Below are 17,114 nucleotides of genomic sequence, written 5' to 3'. Positions count from 1 at the left end.
GTGTGTGTATGTGTGTGTGTGTGTGTGTGTGTGTGTGTGTGTGTGTGTGTGTGTGTGTGTGTGTGTGTGTGTGTGTGTGTGTGTGTGTGCGCGTGGGTGTGAACAGTGTGTATGTCAAAATCAAATCAAATCAAATGTATTTGTCACATGTTTAGCAGATGTTAATGTGAGTGTAGCGAAATGCTTGTGCTTCTAGTTCCGACAATGCAGTAATAACCAACGAGTAATCTAACCTAACAATTCCAAAACTACTACCTTATACACACAAGTGTAAAGGGATAAAGAATATGTACATAAAGATATATGAATGAGTGATGGTACAGAGCGGCATGGGCAAGATGCAGTAGATGGTATCGAGTGCAGTATATGCATATACATATGAGATGAGTAATGTAGGGTATGTAAACATTATATTAAGTAGCATTGTTTAAAGTGGCTAGTGATATATTTTACATCAATTTCCATTATTAAAGTGGTTTGGGTTTGAGTCAGTGTGTTGGCAGCAGCCACTCAATGTTAGTGGTGGCTGTTTAACAGTCTGATGGCCTTGAGATAGAAGCTGTTTTTCAGTCTCTCTGTCCCAGTTTTGATGCACCTGTACTGACCTCGCCTTCTGGATGATAGCGGGGTGAACAGGCAGTGGCTCGGGTGGTTGTTGTCCTTGATGATCTTTATGGCCTTCCTGTAACATCGGGTGGTGTAGGTGTCCTGGAGGGCAGGTAGTTTGCCCCCGGTGATGCGTTGTGCAGACCTCACTACCCTCTGGAGAGCCTTACGGTTGTGGGTGGAGCAGTTGCCGTACCAGGCGGTGATACAGCCCGCCAGGATGCTCTCGATTGTGCATCTGTAGAAGTTTGTGAGTGCTTTTGGTGACAAGCCAAATTTCTTCAGCTTGTCACCAAAAGCACTCACACGTGTGTGTATATTTTTATGTATTTGTGTGTGTGTGTGTGTGTGTGTGTGTGTGTGTGTGTTGTATGCGTTTGAACAGTGTGTATTTATGATGTGTGTGTGCGTGTGTGTGCGTGTGTGTGCGTGTGTGTGTGTGTGCGTGTGTGTGAACAGTGTGTATTTATGATGTGTGTGTGTGTGTGTGTGTGTGTGTGTGTGTGAACAGTGTGCATTTATGATGTATTGTATGTGTGTTCTGTAGCTTTTCTTTGTCCATGTTATGACAATGGTCTGATGATCCAGATCAGTGTGGAAGTACTCCAGTCACATTTATCAAGTATTCAGACCCCTTGACTTATTCCACATTTTGTTACATTACAGCCTTATTCTAACATCGATTCAATAGTTTTTTTCCCTCATCAATCTACACACAATAGCCCATAATGACAAAGTAAAAACTGGTTTTTAGAAATGGAACGGAAATATTACATTTACGTAAGTATTCAGACTCTTTACTAAGTACTTTGTTGAAGCACCTTTGGCAGCGATTACAGCCTCAAGTCTTCTTGGGTGTGACGCTACAAGCTTGGCACACCTGTATTTGGGGAGTTTCTCCTTTCATGCTCTGTCAGGTTAGATGGGGAGTTTTGCTGCACAGGTATATTTAGGTCTCTCCAGAGATGTTCGATCAGGGTTAAGTCCGGGTTCTGGCTGGGCCATTCAGAGACTTGTCCCGAAGCCACTCCTGCGTTGTCTTGAATGTGTGCTGAGGGTCGTTGTCCTGTTTGAAGGTGAACATTCACCCAGTCTGAGGTCCTGAGAGCTTTGGAGCAGGTTTTTATCAAGGATCTCTCTGTACATTGCACCTTTCATATTTGCCTCTATCCTGACTAGTCTCTCAGTCCTTGCTGCTGAAAAACATCCTCACAGCATGATTCTGCCACCACCATGCTTCACCGTAGGGATGGTGCCAGTTTTCCTCCAGACGTGACACTTGACATTCAGGCCAAAGAGTTCAATCTTGGTTTCATCAGATCAGAGAATCTTGTTTCTCATGGTCTGAGAGTCTTGTGCCTTTTACTGAGGAGTGGCTTCCATCTGGCTTGATTGGTAGAGTGCTGCAGAGATGGTTGTCCTTCTGGAAGGTTATCCAATCCCAACAGAGGAACTCTAGAGCTCTGTTAGAGTGACAATCAGGTTCTTGGTCACCTCCCTGACCAAGGCCTTTCTCCCCTGATTGCTCAGATTTGGCCAGGCAGCCAGCTCTAGGAAGAGTCTTGGTGTTTCCAAACTTCTTCCATTTCAGAATGATGGAGGCCACTGTGTTCTTGGGGACCTTCAATGCTGCAGACATGTTTTGGTACCCTTCCCCTTGCCTTTGACACAATCTTGTCTCGGAGCTCTACGGACAATGTCTTTGACCTCATGGCTTGGTTTTTGCTCTGACATGCACTGCCAACTGTGGGACCTTAGACAGGTGTGTGCCGATCCAAATCATATCCAATCAATTGAAATGACCACAGGTGGACTCCAATCATGTTGTTGAAACATCTCTCAAGGATGATCAATGGAAACAGGATTTACCTGAGCTCAATTTCAAGTCTCCATACTTGTGTAAATAAGGTGTTTCTGTTTTTAATATTTTATTAATTTGCAAAAATGTCTAAAAACCTGTTTTTGCTTTTTCATTATTGGGTATTGTGTGTAGATTGCTAAGGATTCTTTTATTTAATCCATTTTAGAATAAGTCTATAACGTAACAAAATGTGGAAAAAGTCAAGGGGTCTGAATACTTTCCAAAGGCACTGTAAATAGCCACACACTACTATTATCTCCCTCTCTCCCTCCTTCCAGCCCAAGCCCACTAAGGGCCGTATGCGGATCCACTGTCTGGAGAACGTGGACAAGGCCCTGCAGTTCCTCAAGGAGCAGAGGGTCCACCTGGAGAATATGGGATCACACGACATCGTCGACGGCAACCACCGCCTCATCCTGGGACTCATCTGGACCATAATTCTCAGATTCCAGGTGAGTTAGGATTCTTCTTCTTCTAACTAACCACTTAAACAACACAGGTTACAAAATTACCTCAATTTAAACCACCTGGTGCATGCCTGGTCCCAGATCTGTTTGTGCTTTATAGCCAACTTCTATGTCCCAAACTGATCTGGGATCACCAGCTTAGGTGATCTAATCACTAAAGACAACACTGGTTGAACAATGAACTAGAATTCAACATAAATCCCCTCTACCTGGAGCTGTATACAGTCTGGTTTCAGCCAACAGCCATCATTATCTGGTGTTAAAACTAAAACATCCCAAACAAAACACCATGTCTGTTTGATTCTTTTATCTGGGCTGATACAGTGTTTATTTTTAATTTGACATTGTACTGTTATTTTTAGCTTTGCTAGTTCAAACAATATGGCCTAGTTGCTGCATTATTCACTCCATCAAGGAGGAGAGGAGAAAATAGGGAAGAGTTGACTAGCTAGCCTCTGTCTGCATCCCTACGTAGTGTCAGAACAAACAGAGGAGAAGAGAAGCAAAGTGGTGCTAAATTTAGCCTCTGAGGAGCCGTACGTCTCACAGATAGAATCCCTGTTTTAATTACTGACAGTGTGTTGGTAGTTGGTGGGAAGATGGTAACCTTGATCATTTACAGATTTAACATGCCCCGCTCTATCAATTTAACCAAGGTTTCAATTAGATACTAGATCTAGTATTAGCCTCTTTTAAAAAAAAAACTTGTTTTAACTTGTTTTACCCTCATTACTAATAAAATATACTCTTCATATTTCAGCCTAAAATAAGAAATAGACAGTTTATGTCTAAACATTCTCCCATTCTAAAATATACAGTATGTACACTATACACTGCATGTTGTCACGGTTGTGTGGAGAGACGGACCAAGGTGCAGTGTGATTAAAGTTCCACATCTTTATTTACCCGAAACTTCCAAACAAAAAGAAACAAACAACGAACCGTGACATCGGAGGTGCCATATGCACTAACTCAAAACAATATCTCACAAAACACAGGTGGGAAAAAGGCTACCTAAATATGATCCCCAATTAGAGGCAACGATTACCAGATGCCTTTAATTGGGAACCATACCAAGCACACCAACATAGAAATAAATATACTAGATCACCCCCTAGTCACGCCCTGACCTACTACACCATAGAGAACCAAGGGCTCTCTGTGGTCAGGGCGTGACACATGTCAAATACGCCGAACACAACAGGTGTTCGTTCACCTTACCGTGAAATACTTACTTACAAGCCCTTAACCAACAATGCAGATTTCTTTTTTAAGTAAGTAACAAAATCTTTTTTTAGGGCCTTCCTCTGACACCGCCTGTTATAGAGGTCCTGGATGGCAGAACGCTTGGCCCCAGTGATATGCTTGTCCCTATGCACTACCCTCTGTAGCACCTTGCGGTCGTATGCCGAGAAGTTGCCATACCAAGTGGTGATGGTGCAGCTGTAGAACTTTTTGAGGATCTGAGGACCCATGTCAAATCTTCAGTGTCCTGAGGGGGACTACTGGAGAAGGAGGACCAAGCACGCCCCCATTCTCATCGACGGGGCTGTAGTGGAGCAGGTTGAGAGCTTCAAGTTCCTTGGTGTCCACATCACAAACAAACTAACACGGTCCAAGCACACCAAGATAGTCGTGAAGACGGCACGACAAAACCTATCTCAGGAGACTGAAAAGATTTGACATGGTCCTCAGTTCCTCAAAAGGTTCTACAGCTACAGCATCGAGATCATCCTGACTGGTTGCACCACTGCCTGGTATGGCAACTGCTCAGCCTCCGACTGCAAGGTAATACAGAGGGTAGTGCGAACGGCCCAGTACATCACTGGGGCCAAGCTTCCTGCCATCCAGGACCTCTTTACTAGGCGGTGTCAGAGGAAGGCCCTAAAAATTGTCAAAGACTCCAGCCACCCTAGTCATAGACTGTTCTCTCTGCTACCGCATGGCAAGTGGTACCAGGGCGCCAAGTCTAGGTCCAAGAGGCTTCTCAACAGCTTCTACCCCCAAGCCACAAGCCACAAGACTCCTGAACATCTAATCAAATGGCTATTTGCATTGCCCCCCCCCCCCCTTTTACACCGCTGCTACTATCTGTTATTATCTATGTATAGTCACTTTAACAACTCTACCTACATGTACATATTACCTCAATTACCTCGACTAACCGGTGCCCCCGCACATTGACTCTGTACCGGTACCCCCTGTATATAGCCTCCACATTGACTCTGTACCGGTACCCCCTGTATATAGCCTCCACATTGACTCTGTACCGGTACCCCCTGTATAAAGCCTCCACATTGACTCTGTACCGGTACCCCCTGTATATAGCCTCCACATTGACTCTGTACCGGTACCCCCTGTATAAAGCCTCCACATTGACTCTGTACCGGTACCCCCTGTATATAGCCTCCACATTGACTCTGTACCGGTACCCCCTGTATATAGTCTCCACATTGACTCTGTACCGGTACCCCCTGTATATAGCCTCCACATTGACTCTGTACCGGTACCCCCTGTATATAGCCTCCACGTTGACTCTGTACCGGTACCCCCTGTATATAGCCTCCACATTGACTCTGTACCGGTACCCCCTGTATATAGCCTCCACATTGACTCTGTACCGGTACCCCCTGTATATAGCCTCCACATTGACTCTGTACCGGTACCCCCTGTATATAGCCTCCACATTGACTCTGTACCGGTACCCCCTGTATATAGCCTCCACATTGACTCTGTACCGGTACCCCCTGTATATAGCCTCCACATTGACTCTGTACCGGTACCCCCTGTATATAGCCTCCACATTGACTCTGTACCGGTACCCCCTGTATATAGCCTCCACATTGACTCTGTACCGGTACCCCCTCTATATAGCCTCCACATTGACTCTGTACCGGTACCCCCTGTATATAGCCTCCACATTGACTCTGTACCGGTACCCCCTGTATATAGCCTCCACATTGATTATGTACCGGTACCCCCTGTATATAGTCTCCACATTGACTCTGTACCGGTACCCCCTGTATATAGCCTCCACATTGACTCTGTACCGGTACCCCCTGTATATAGCCTCCACATTGACTCTGTACCGGTACCCCCTGTATATAGCCTCTACATTGACTCTGTACCGGTACCCCCTGTATATAGCCTCCACATTGACTCTGTACCGGTACCCCCTGTATAGAGCCTCCACATTGACTCTGTACCGGTACCCCCTGTATATAGCCTCCACATTGACTCTGTACCGGTACCCCCTGTATATAGCCTCCACATTGACTCTGTACCGGTACCCCCTGTATATAGTCTCCACATTGACTCTGTACCGGTACCCCCTGTATATAGCCTCCACATTGACTCTGTACCGGTACCCCCTGTATATAGCCTCCACATTGACTCTGTACCGGTACCCCCTGTATATAGTCTCCACATTGACTCTGTACCGGTACCCCCTGTATATAGCCTCCACATTGACTCTGTACCGGTACCCCCTCTATATAGCCTCCACGTTGACTCTGTACCGGTACCCCCTGTATATAGCCTCCACATTGACTCTGTACCGGTACCCCCTGTATATAGCCTCCACATTGACTCTGTACCGGTACCCCCTGTATATAGCCTCCACATTGACTCTGTACCAGTACCCCCTGTATATAGCCTCCACATTGACTCTGTACTGGTACCCCATGTGTAAAGCCTCCACATTGACTCTGTACCAGTACCCCCTGTATATAGCCTCCACATTGACTCTGTACCAGTACCACCTGTATATAGCCTCCACATTGACTCTGTACCGGTACCCCCTGTATATAGCCTCCACATTGACTCTGTACCGGTACCCCCTGTATATAGCCTCCACATTGACTCTGTACCAGTACCCCCTGTATATAGCCTCCACATTGATTATGTACCGGTACCCCCTGTATATAGCCTCCACATTGACTCTGTACCAGTACCCCCTGTATATAGCCTCCACATTGATTATGTACCGGTACCCCCTGTATATAGCCTCCACATTGACTCTGTACCAGTACCCCCTGTATATAGCCTCCACATTGATTATGTACCGGTACCCCCTGTATATAGCCTCCACATTGACTCTGTACCGGTACCCCCTGTATATAGCCTCCACATTGACTCTGTACCGGTACCCCCTGTATATAGCCTCCACATTGACTCTGTACCGGTACCCCCTGTATATAGCCTCCACATTGACTCTGTACCGGTACCCCCTGTATATAGCCTCCACATTGACTCTGTACCGGTACCCCCTGTATATAGCCTCCACATTGACTCTGTACTGGTACCCCCTGTATATAGCCTCCACATTGACGCTGTACCGGTACCCCCTGTATATAGCCTCCACATTGTTATTTTACTGCTGCTCTTTAAATATTTATTCATTTTATTTCTTATTCATATTTTTTTTAGGTCTTAATTTGATATCAAATGTTTTTCTATTTGTTGTTTATTTTGTCTAATATTGTATTTTTTTAAAGTTAATATTTGTATACATTTTTTTTAGCTGCCTTGTTGGTTTAGCGCATTTCACTTACAAGCCTGTGGTATTCGGCACATGTGACAAATACGATATTTGATTTGAGTTGAATAGGCGTTGTTGTGGCTCTTCACAACCGTCTTGGTGTCCGGCAACATGTAGGTTGTGTTATGTCTGTTTGGTCTCCACGTAAGAACTATCTAGTCTGCGACTTCCGGCGCCGACAGAGATGGCCGCCTCGCTTCGCGTTCCTAGGAAACTATGCAGTTTTTTGTTTTTTTACGTGTTATGTCTTACATTAGTACCCCAGGTCATCTTAGGTTTCATTACATACAGTCGAGAAGAACTACTGAATATAAGATCAGCGTCAACTCACCATCAGTACGACCAAGAATATGTTTTTCGCGACGCGGATCCTGTGTTCTGCCTTACAAACAGGACAACGGAGTGGATCCTATGCAGCGACCCAAAAAAACGACTCCGAAAGAGAGGGAAACGAGGCGGTCTTCTGGTCAGACTCCGGAGACGGGCACATCGTGCACCACTCCCTAGCATTCTTCTTGCCAATGTCCAGTCTCTTGACAACAAGGTTGATGAAATCCGAGCAAGGGTAGCATTCCAGAGGGACATCAGAGACTGTAACGTCCTTTGCTTCACTGAAACATGGCTCACTGGAGAGACTCTATCCGAAGCGGTGCAGCCAACGGGTTTCTCCACGCATCGCGCTGACAGAAACAAACATCTTTCTGGTAAGAAGAGGGGCGGAGGCGTATGCCTCATGGCCAATGTGACATGGTGTGATGAAAGAAACATACAGGAACTCAAATCCTTCTGTTCACCTGATTTAGAATTCCTCACAATCAAATGTAGACCGCATTATATACCAAGAGAATTCTCTTCGATTATAATCACAGCCGTATATATCCCCCCCCCAAGCAGACACATCGATGGCTCTGAACGAACTTTATTTAACTCTCTGCAAACTGGAAACGATTTATCCGGAGGCTGCATTCATTGTAGCTGGGGATTTTAACAAGGCTAATCTGAAAACAAGACTCCCTAAATTTTATCAGCATATCGATTGCGCAACCAGGGGTGGAAAGACCTTGGATCATTGTTACTCTAACTTCCGCTACGCATATAAGGCCCTGCCCCGCCCCCCTTTCGGAAAAGCTGACCACGACTCCATTTTGTTGATCCCTGCCTACAGACAGAAACTAAAACAAGAGGCTCCCACGCTGAGGTCTGTCCAACGCTGGTCCGACCAAGCTGACTCCACACTCCAAGACTGCTTCCATCACGTGGACTGGGAGATGTTTCGTATTGCGTCAGATAACAACATTGACGAATACGCTGATTCGGTGTGCGAGTTCATTAGAACGTGCGTTGAAGATTATCGTTCCCATAGCAACGATTAAAACATTCCCTAACCAGAAACCGTGGATTGATGGCAGCATTCGTGTGAAACTAAAAGCGCGAACCACTGCTTTTAATCAGGGCAAGGTGTCTGGTAACATGACCGAATACAAACAGTGCAGCTATTCCCTCCGCAAGGCTATCAAAACAAGCTAAGCGCCAGTACAGAGACAAAGTAGAATCTCAATTCAACGGCTCAGACACAAGAGACATGTGGCAGGGTCTACAGTCAATCACGGACTACAGGAAGAAATCCAGCCCAGTCACGGACCAGGATGTCTTGCTCCCAGGCAGACTAAATAACTTTTTTGCCCGCTTTGAGGACAATACAGTGCCACTGACACGGCCTGCAACGAAAACATGCGGTCTCTCCTTCACTGCAGCCGAGGTGAGTAAGACATTTAAACGTGTTAACCCTCGCAAGGCTGCAGGCCCAGACGGCATCCCCAGCCGCGCCCTCAGAGCATGCGCAGACCAGCTGGCCGGTGTGTTTACGGACATATTCAATCAATCCCTATACCAGTCTGCTGTTCCCACATGCTTCAAGAGGGCCACCATTGTTCCTGTTCCCAAGAAAGCTAAGGTAACTGAGCTAAACGACTACCGCCCCGTAGCACTCACTTCCGTCATCATGAAGTGCTTTGAGAGACTAGTCAAGAACCATATCACCTCCACCCTACCTGACACCCTAGACCCACTCCAATTTGCTTACCGCCCAAATAGGTCCACAGACGATGCAATCTCAACCACACTGCACACTGCCCTAACCCATCTGGACAAGAGGAATACCTATGTGAGAATGCTGTTCATCGACCACAGCTCGGCATTCAACACCATAGTACCCTCCAAGCTCGTCATCAAGCTCGAGACCCTGGGTCTCGACCCCGCCCTGTGCAACTGGGTACTGGACTTCCTGACGGGCCGCCCCCAGGTGGTGAGGGTAGGCAACAACATCTCCTCCCCGCTGATCCTCAACACTGGGGCCCCACAATGGTGCGTTCTGAGCCCTCTCCTGTACTCCCTGTTCACCCACGACTGCGTGGCCACGCACGCCTCCAACTCAATCATCAAGTTTGCGGACGACACAACAGTGGTAAGCTTGATTACCAACAACGACGAGACGGCCTACAGGGAGGAGGTGAGGGCCCTCGGAGTGTGGTGTCAGGAAAATAACCTCACACTCAACGTCAACAAAACTAAGGAGATGATTGTGGACTTCAGGAAACAGCAGAGGGAACACCCCCCTATCCACATCGATGGAACAGTAGTGGAGAGGGTAGCAAGTTTTAAGTTCCTTGGCATACACATCACAGACAAACTGAATTAGTCCACTCACACAGACAGCATCGTGAAGAAGGCGCAGCAGCGCCTCTTCAACCTCAGGAGGCTGAAGAAATTTGGCTTGTCACCAAAAGCACTCACAAACTTCTACAGATGCACAATCGAGAGCATCCTGGCGGTTTGTATCACCGCCTGGTATGGCAACTGCACCGCCCTCAACTGTAAGGCTCTCCAGAGGGTAGTGATGTCTGCACAACGCATCACCGGGGGCAAACTACCTGCCCTCCAGGACACCTACACCACCCGATGTCACAGGAAGGCCATAAAGATCATCAAGGACATCAACCACCCGAGCCACTGCCTGTTCACCCCGCTATCATCCAGAAAGCGAGGTCAGTACAGGTGCATCAAAGCTGGGACCGAAAAACAGCTTCTATCTCAAGGCCATCAGACTGTTAAACAGCCACCACTAACATTGAGTGGCTGCTGCCAACACACTGACACTGACTCAACTCCAGCCACTTTAATAATGGGAATTGATGGGAAATGATGTAAATATATCACTAGCCACTTTAAACAATGCTACCTTATATAATGTTACTTACCCTACATTATTCATCTCATATGCATACGTATATACTGTACTCTATATCATCGACTGTATCCTTATGTAATACATGTATCACTAGCCACTTTAAACTATGCCACTTTGTTTACATACTCATCTCATTTGTACATACTGTACTCGATACCATCTACTGTATCTTGCCTATGCTGCTCTGTACCATCACTCATTCATATATCCTTATGTACATATTCTTTATCCTCTTACACTGTGTACAAGACAGTAGTTTTGGAATTGTTAGTTAGATTACTTGTTATTACTGCATTGTCGGAACTAGAAGCACAAGCATTTCGCTACACTCGCATTAACATCTGCTAACCATGTGTATGTGACAAATAAAATTTGATTTGATTTGATTTGATTTGTCTAGTGTAAATTCCATATTCATTACTGTAGTTGACTCTTTGTCCCTCCTGTCCCTGTCCGACAGATTCAAGACATTGTGGTGGAGATGGGACAGGCAGACGGGACTCAACGGGAGAGCCGCACAGCCAAGGACGCTCTGCTACTCTGGTGCCAGATGAAGACTGCCGGGTGAGTAAAAACAGACTAATCCAAAGCAATTTCCAGAAACTGTCAGTATTGAAAGAGAAACATGGTGGCCCATGTGACAATAGAACCCACATAAAGAAATAAGAGGCCCACACACAGAATATTGCTACTCCCCCCATCCCCTATATACAACACTTCGACATATAGGCCTTCAAAAGTCTTTGTCAGGTCAGTAGAACCCACAGCCCTGATCTTGCCAACACCATGCTCTCACTCTCTGAGACATTGGAACCACAAAAGGATCAATGATCAGGGTTGCTTGGATAAAGCCAGGTTCATTAGGGATCAGTGTATGTTATTAGTCCTGTTAGCTACTGGGATCCGTTTGGGATTGAGGTCAGTCCGTGACATTGACTCTTTGTCCGTCCTGTTTCTACAGATATCCAAACGTAAACATCACCAACTTCACCACCAGTTGGAAAGACGGAATGGCGTTCAGCGCTCTTATACACAAACACAGGTAAGATAAGATAGAATCACATATCATCCACAATAGCTGTGCCAGAATGATGCCATTGGTTACGACCTGGTTGTAACAGAACCATATACACTATATATATATACAAAAGTATGTGGACACATTCAAATTAGTGGATTCAGCTGTTTCAGCCAGACCCGTTGCTGACAAGTGTATAAAATCAAGCACACAGCTATGCAATCTCCATAGACAAACATTTGCAGTAGAATGGCCTTACTGAAGAGCTCAGAGACTTTCAACGTAGCACCGTCATAGGATGCCACCTTACCAACAAGTCAGTTTGTCAAATTTCTGCCATGCTGGAGCTGCCCTGGTCAACTGTAAGTGTTGTTATTTTGAAGTGAAAAAGTCTAGGAGCAACAACGGCTCAGCCGCGAAGGGTTAGGCCACACAAGCTCATAGAACGGGACCGCCGAGTGCTGAAGCACGTAGCGCGTAAATATAATTTGTCCTCAGTTGCAACACTCACTACTGTGTTCCAAACTGCCTCTGGAGCAACAGCAGCACAAGAACTGTTCATCGGGAGCTTCATGAAATGTGTTTCAATTGCCGAGCAGCCGCACACAAGCCTAAGATCACCATGCGCAATGCCGAGCATCGACTGAAGTGGTGTAAATCTCGCTGCCATTGGACTCTGGAGCAGTGGAAACACGTTCTCTGGCGTGATGAATCAGGCTTTACCATCTGGTGGTCCAACGGATGAATCGAACCAACTTAGTTCCGTGAAAGAAATCTTAATGCTACAGGATACAATGACTTTGTAGACGATTCTGTGCTTCCAACTTTGTGGCAGCACTTTGGGGAAGGCCCTTAACTGTTTCAGCATGATAATGCCCCTGGGGTTCAAAGTGAGATCCGTACAGAAATGGTCTGTCGAGATCAGTGGGGAAGAACTTGACTGGCCTGCACAGAGCACTGACCTCAACCCAATTGAGCACATTTGGGATGAATTGGAACGCCGACTGCGGACCAAGCCTAATCGCCTAAAATCAGTGCCTGACCTCTCTAATGCTCCTGTGACTGAATCCCCACAGCAATGCTCTCTCTCTCTCTCTCTCTCACTCTATCTCTCTCTCTCTCTCTCTCTCTCTCTCTCTCTCTCTCTCACTCTGTCTCTCTCTCTCTCTTTCTTTATCTCTCGCTCTCTCGCTCTAATTCAATTGAATGGCTTTATTGGCATGGAAAACATATGTTAACATTGCCAAAACACGTGAAATAGATAATAAACAAAAGTGAAATAAATCCCCCCAAAAATCACAGTAAACATTACAATCACAACATTTCCAAAAGAATAAAAACATTTCAAATATCATATTATATCTACATACAGTGTTGTAATGATGTGCAAATAGTTAAATTACAAAAGGGAAAATAAATCAATGTAAATATAGGTTGTATTTATAATAGTGTTTCTTCTTCACTGGTTGCACTTTTCTTGGTTGCCCTTTTCAGGTCACAAGTCTTGCTGCTGTGATTGAACACTGTGGTATTTCACCCAATAGATATGGGAGTTTATAAAAATGTAATTTGTTTTCGAAATCTTTGTGTATCTGTGTAATCTGAGGGAAATATGTGTCTCTAATATGGTCATAGATTTGGCAAGAGGTTAGGAAGTGCAACTCAGTTTTCCCCTCATTTTGTGGGCAGTGTGCACATAGCCTGTCTTCTCTTAAGAGCCAGGTCTGACTTTGGCAGCCTTTCTCAATAGCAAGGCTATGCTCACTGAGTCTGTACATAGTCAAAGATTTCCTTAATTTTGGGTCAATCACAGTGGTCAGATATTCTGCCACTGTGTGATCTCTGTTCAGGGCCAAATAGCATTCTAGTTTCCTCTGTTCTTTTGTATTTTTTTTTCCAATGGGTCAAGTAATTATCTTTTTGTTTTCTCATGATTTGGTTGGGTCTAATTGTGATGCTGTCCTGGGTGTGGGGGTTGTGGGGTCTGTTTGTGTTTGTGAATTTAGCCCCAGGACCAGCTTGCTTAGGGGGCTGTTCTCCAGATTAATTTCTCTGTAGGTGACGGCTTTGTTATGGAAGGTTTGGGAATCGCTTCCTTTTAGGTGGTTGTAGAATTTAACGTCTCTTTTCTGGATGTTGATCATTAGCGGGTATCGGCCTAATTCTACTCTGCATTCATTATTTGGTGTATTATCATAATACACTGAGGATAATTTTGCAGAATTCTGTATGCAATGTCTCAATTTGGTGTTTGTCCCATTTAAAAAAATGGTGGGCAGACCCCAGACCTCAAAACCATGAAGGGCAATGGGTTCTATAACTGATCCTCATTGTTATGTCTCTCTCTCTCAAGGCCAGACCTGGTGGACTATAGTGGCCTGAAGAGGTCCAATCCAACCCATAACCTTCAGAATGCCTTCAATGTAGCAGAGCAGACGCTTGGAGTAACAAAACTGTTAGACCCTGAAGGTGAGTTACAATGTGCTGTTCCCTCATCTAGAACTAAGAACCGGTTTCCTGGACCCAGATTAAGCCAAGTCATGGACTAAAAAGCATACTCAATGGAACATCTCAGTAGAAAATCCTTTTCAGTCCAGAACCCTCTGCTCAAGGTGATCTTCTAGTTCTGACTGTCTGTCTGTATTACAGATGTGTTCACAGAGAACCCAGATGAGAAGTCCATCATCACATATGTTGTGGCTTTCTACCACTACTTCTCCAAGATGAAGGCATTAGCGGTGGAGGGGAAGAGAGTTGGCAAGGTGAGGATGGGATAAATAATGCACTGGGTTTGTGTGTGTAACTGGCGTGCGTGTGTGTGTGTGTGTGTGTGTGTGTGTGTGTGTGTGTGTGTGTGTGTGTGTGTGTGTGTGTGTGTGTGTGTGTGTGTGTGTGTGTGTGTGTGTGTGTGTGTGTGTGTGTGTGTGTGTGTGTGTGTGTGTGTGTGTGTAAATCCGTGCATGCATTGTTTCATGTGACAGTATTACACCCTAGTGTTTGAGTAACCTAACCCTCTGTATCCATCCTCTAGGTACTAGACCATGCCATAGAGACAGAGAAGATGATTGACAAGTACGAAACCCTGTCGTCAGACCTGCTGACATGGATACAGCAGACCATCATGATCCTGAACAACCGTAAACTGGCAAACTCTCTGACCGGGGTCCAACAGCAGCTCCAATCCTTCAACTCCTACCGCATAGTGGAGAAACCACCCAAGTCAGTCACATCAACCTGCCGTATTACTATGGCTCAACCAGGGTTGCACAATTCCAGAAACGTTCCCGAAAAAAAAATCTGGGTTTTCCAGAAAACCTTCAGGATTCTTGTAACTTCGAAACTGGGAATTTCCCCCATCTTTTAAAATAAGACATTCTTGTTCTGGTTCTGACACATCGTTTATAGTTTTGTCTGTGATGTTCCAGGTTCCAGGAGAAAGGTAATCTGGAGGTGCTGCTGTTCACCATCCAGAGTCGTATGAGAGCCAACAAGCAGAGAGTCTATACCCCCAAGGAGGGGGCTCTAGTGGCTGATCTCAACAGGGTAAGGAATATAAGCTTGCAGGAATACTAAAATGGGAGGTAAGTTTAATCTAGTGGGCTGGTTCAGAACTTACTTACGCAATGGGGCGTCATCAGAATGCAGGAATGGAGAAGACCGAGGCAGTAGATTGAGTACTGGGGGAATTATTCATGAACAAAGACACAAGAATGACTGAATCTTAACAAAGCCCTACAGTAGCCTGCTGACAGTGAAATAAACTGTCCCTGTCTGTGCATCTCCTCCTCATGGACTGCACCGGATTTGCCAGTTCTTGCTGTGAGATGTTACCCCACTCTTCCACCAAGGCACCTGCAAGTTCCCTGACATTTCTGGAGGGAATGGCCCTAGCCTTCACCCTCCAATCCAACAAGTCCCAGACGTGCTCAGTGGGATTGAGATCCGGGCTCTTCGCTGGCCATGGCAGAACACTGACATTCCTGTCTTGCAGGAAATCACTCACAGAACGAGCAGTATGGCTGGTGGCATTGTCATGCTGGAGGGTCATGTCATAACTGTGACCTTAATTGCCTACCGTCTGTAAGCTGTTAGGGTTCTAACGACCGTTCCACAAGTGCATGTTCATTAATTGTTTATGGTTCATTGAACAAGCATGGGAAACAGTGTTTAAACCCTTTACAATGAAGATCTGTGAAGTTATTTGGATTTTTATGAATTATCTTTGAAAGACAGCATCCTGAAATGGGGATGTTTCTTTTTTTGCTGAGTTTGTAATCAACCATGTTGTCCTCTGCAGGCCTGGGAGCATTTGGAGTGGGCTGAGCATGAGAGGGAACGTGTCCTGAGAGACGAGCTGATTCGTCAGGAGAAACTGGAGCAGATGGCCAGACGCTTTGACAGGAAGGCTTCCATGAGAGAGACCTGGCTACTGGAGAACCAGAGACTGGTGGCACAGGTAAATGTCCACTATTATACACTGGGTGGTTCGAGCCCTGAGTGCTGATTGGCTGGCAGCCATGGTATATCAGACTTAACATGTCCGCTATTATGAACTGGGTGGTTTGAGCCCTGAATGCTGATTGGCTAACAGCCGTGGTATATGAGACCCGTAACATGTCCACTATTATACACTTGGTGGTTCGAGCCCTAAATGCTGATTGGCTGGCAGCCATGGTATATCAGACTTAACATGTGCACTATTATACACTGGGTGGTCAGAGCCCTGAATTCTGATTGGCTGACGGCTGCAATTCACCTGAACATAGACAGCACATAAAAACATAACAAAACAGACATCCACTGTTCATTTTGGGGCCAATTCAAAGCTGAGACAAGTGCATGCAACTTGGACCTTTGTGTAAATCATTAATTGATGTCAGTGGGATACTTGTGTGAAAACTTGCACAGATCTCAAGTCAGAATACTTACCTGCCCCAAATATTAAGATAGACATATGTAACAGTCTCTTCACATCTGAAATACCTTTCACCTTCAGGACAACTTCGGCTACGACCTGCCGGCGGTAGAGGCCGCTAAGAAGAAGCACGACGCCATCGAGACGGACATCGCTGCCTATGAGGAACGCATCCAGGGCATAGTAGACATCTCCAAAGAGCTGGAGTCTGAGCGTTACCACGACACCAAGCGCATCGACGTGCGTAAGGACAACATCCTGAGGCTGTGGGATTACCTACAGGAGCTGCTGAAAGCTCGCAGGGCACGACTGGACAAGAACCTCACCCTGCAGAGGATCTTCCAGGAGATGTTGTACATCATCAACTGGATGGATGGGATGAAGGTACAGTGATAATAGTAGTAATACTAATAATACACATAATACAATAACAATATGGCCAAAGCAACTTACAAAATGG

At 45.7% G+C, this 17,114-nt stretch overlaps 1 protein-coding gene across 4 annotated transcripts in view; it reads left to right on the top strand.

Annotated features, from left to right (window-relative positions):
- Positions 1–17,114, top strand: part of LOC139384164 (spectrin beta chain, erythrocytic-like) — a 90,091-nt gene that overhangs the window by 31,476 nt on the left and 41,501 nt on the right. For all 4 annotated transcript variants that reach the window (XM_071128864.1, XM_071128863.1, XM_071128865.1 and 1 more), the window contains 9 exons: positions 2,746–2,919; positions 11,182–11,285; positions 11,683–11,763; positions 14,093–14,208; positions 14,389–14,501; positions 14,771–14,958; positions 15,165–15,282; positions 16,037–16,195; positions 16,736–17,038. In XM_071128864.1, coding sequence (XP_070984965.1) covers positions 2,746–2,919; positions 11,182–11,285; positions 11,683–11,763; positions 14,093–14,208; positions 14,389–14,501; positions 14,771–14,958; positions 15,165–15,282; positions 16,037–16,195; positions 16,736–17,038 — 1,356 coding nt within the window. The remainder of the gene's footprint in view (positions 1–2,745; positions 2,920–11,181; positions 11,286–11,682; positions 11,764–14,092; positions 14,209–14,388; positions 14,502–14,770; positions 14,959–15,164; positions 15,283–16,036; positions 16,196–16,735; positions 17,039–17,114) is intronic.

The sequence above is a fragment of the Oncorhynchus clarkii genome, chromosome 25, assembly GCF_045791955.1.
Source record: "Oncorhynchus clarkii lewisi isolate Uvic-CL-2024 chromosome 25, UVic_Ocla_1.0, whole genome shotgun sequence".
In the NCBI taxonomy this organism is placed as follows: Eukaryota; Metazoa; Chordata; class Actinopteri; order Salmoniformes; family Salmonidae; genus Oncorhynchus; species Oncorhynchus clarkii.
Note: the sequence above shows the minus strand (reverse complement) of the source record. Positions and strands in the feature narration are given on the sequence as shown.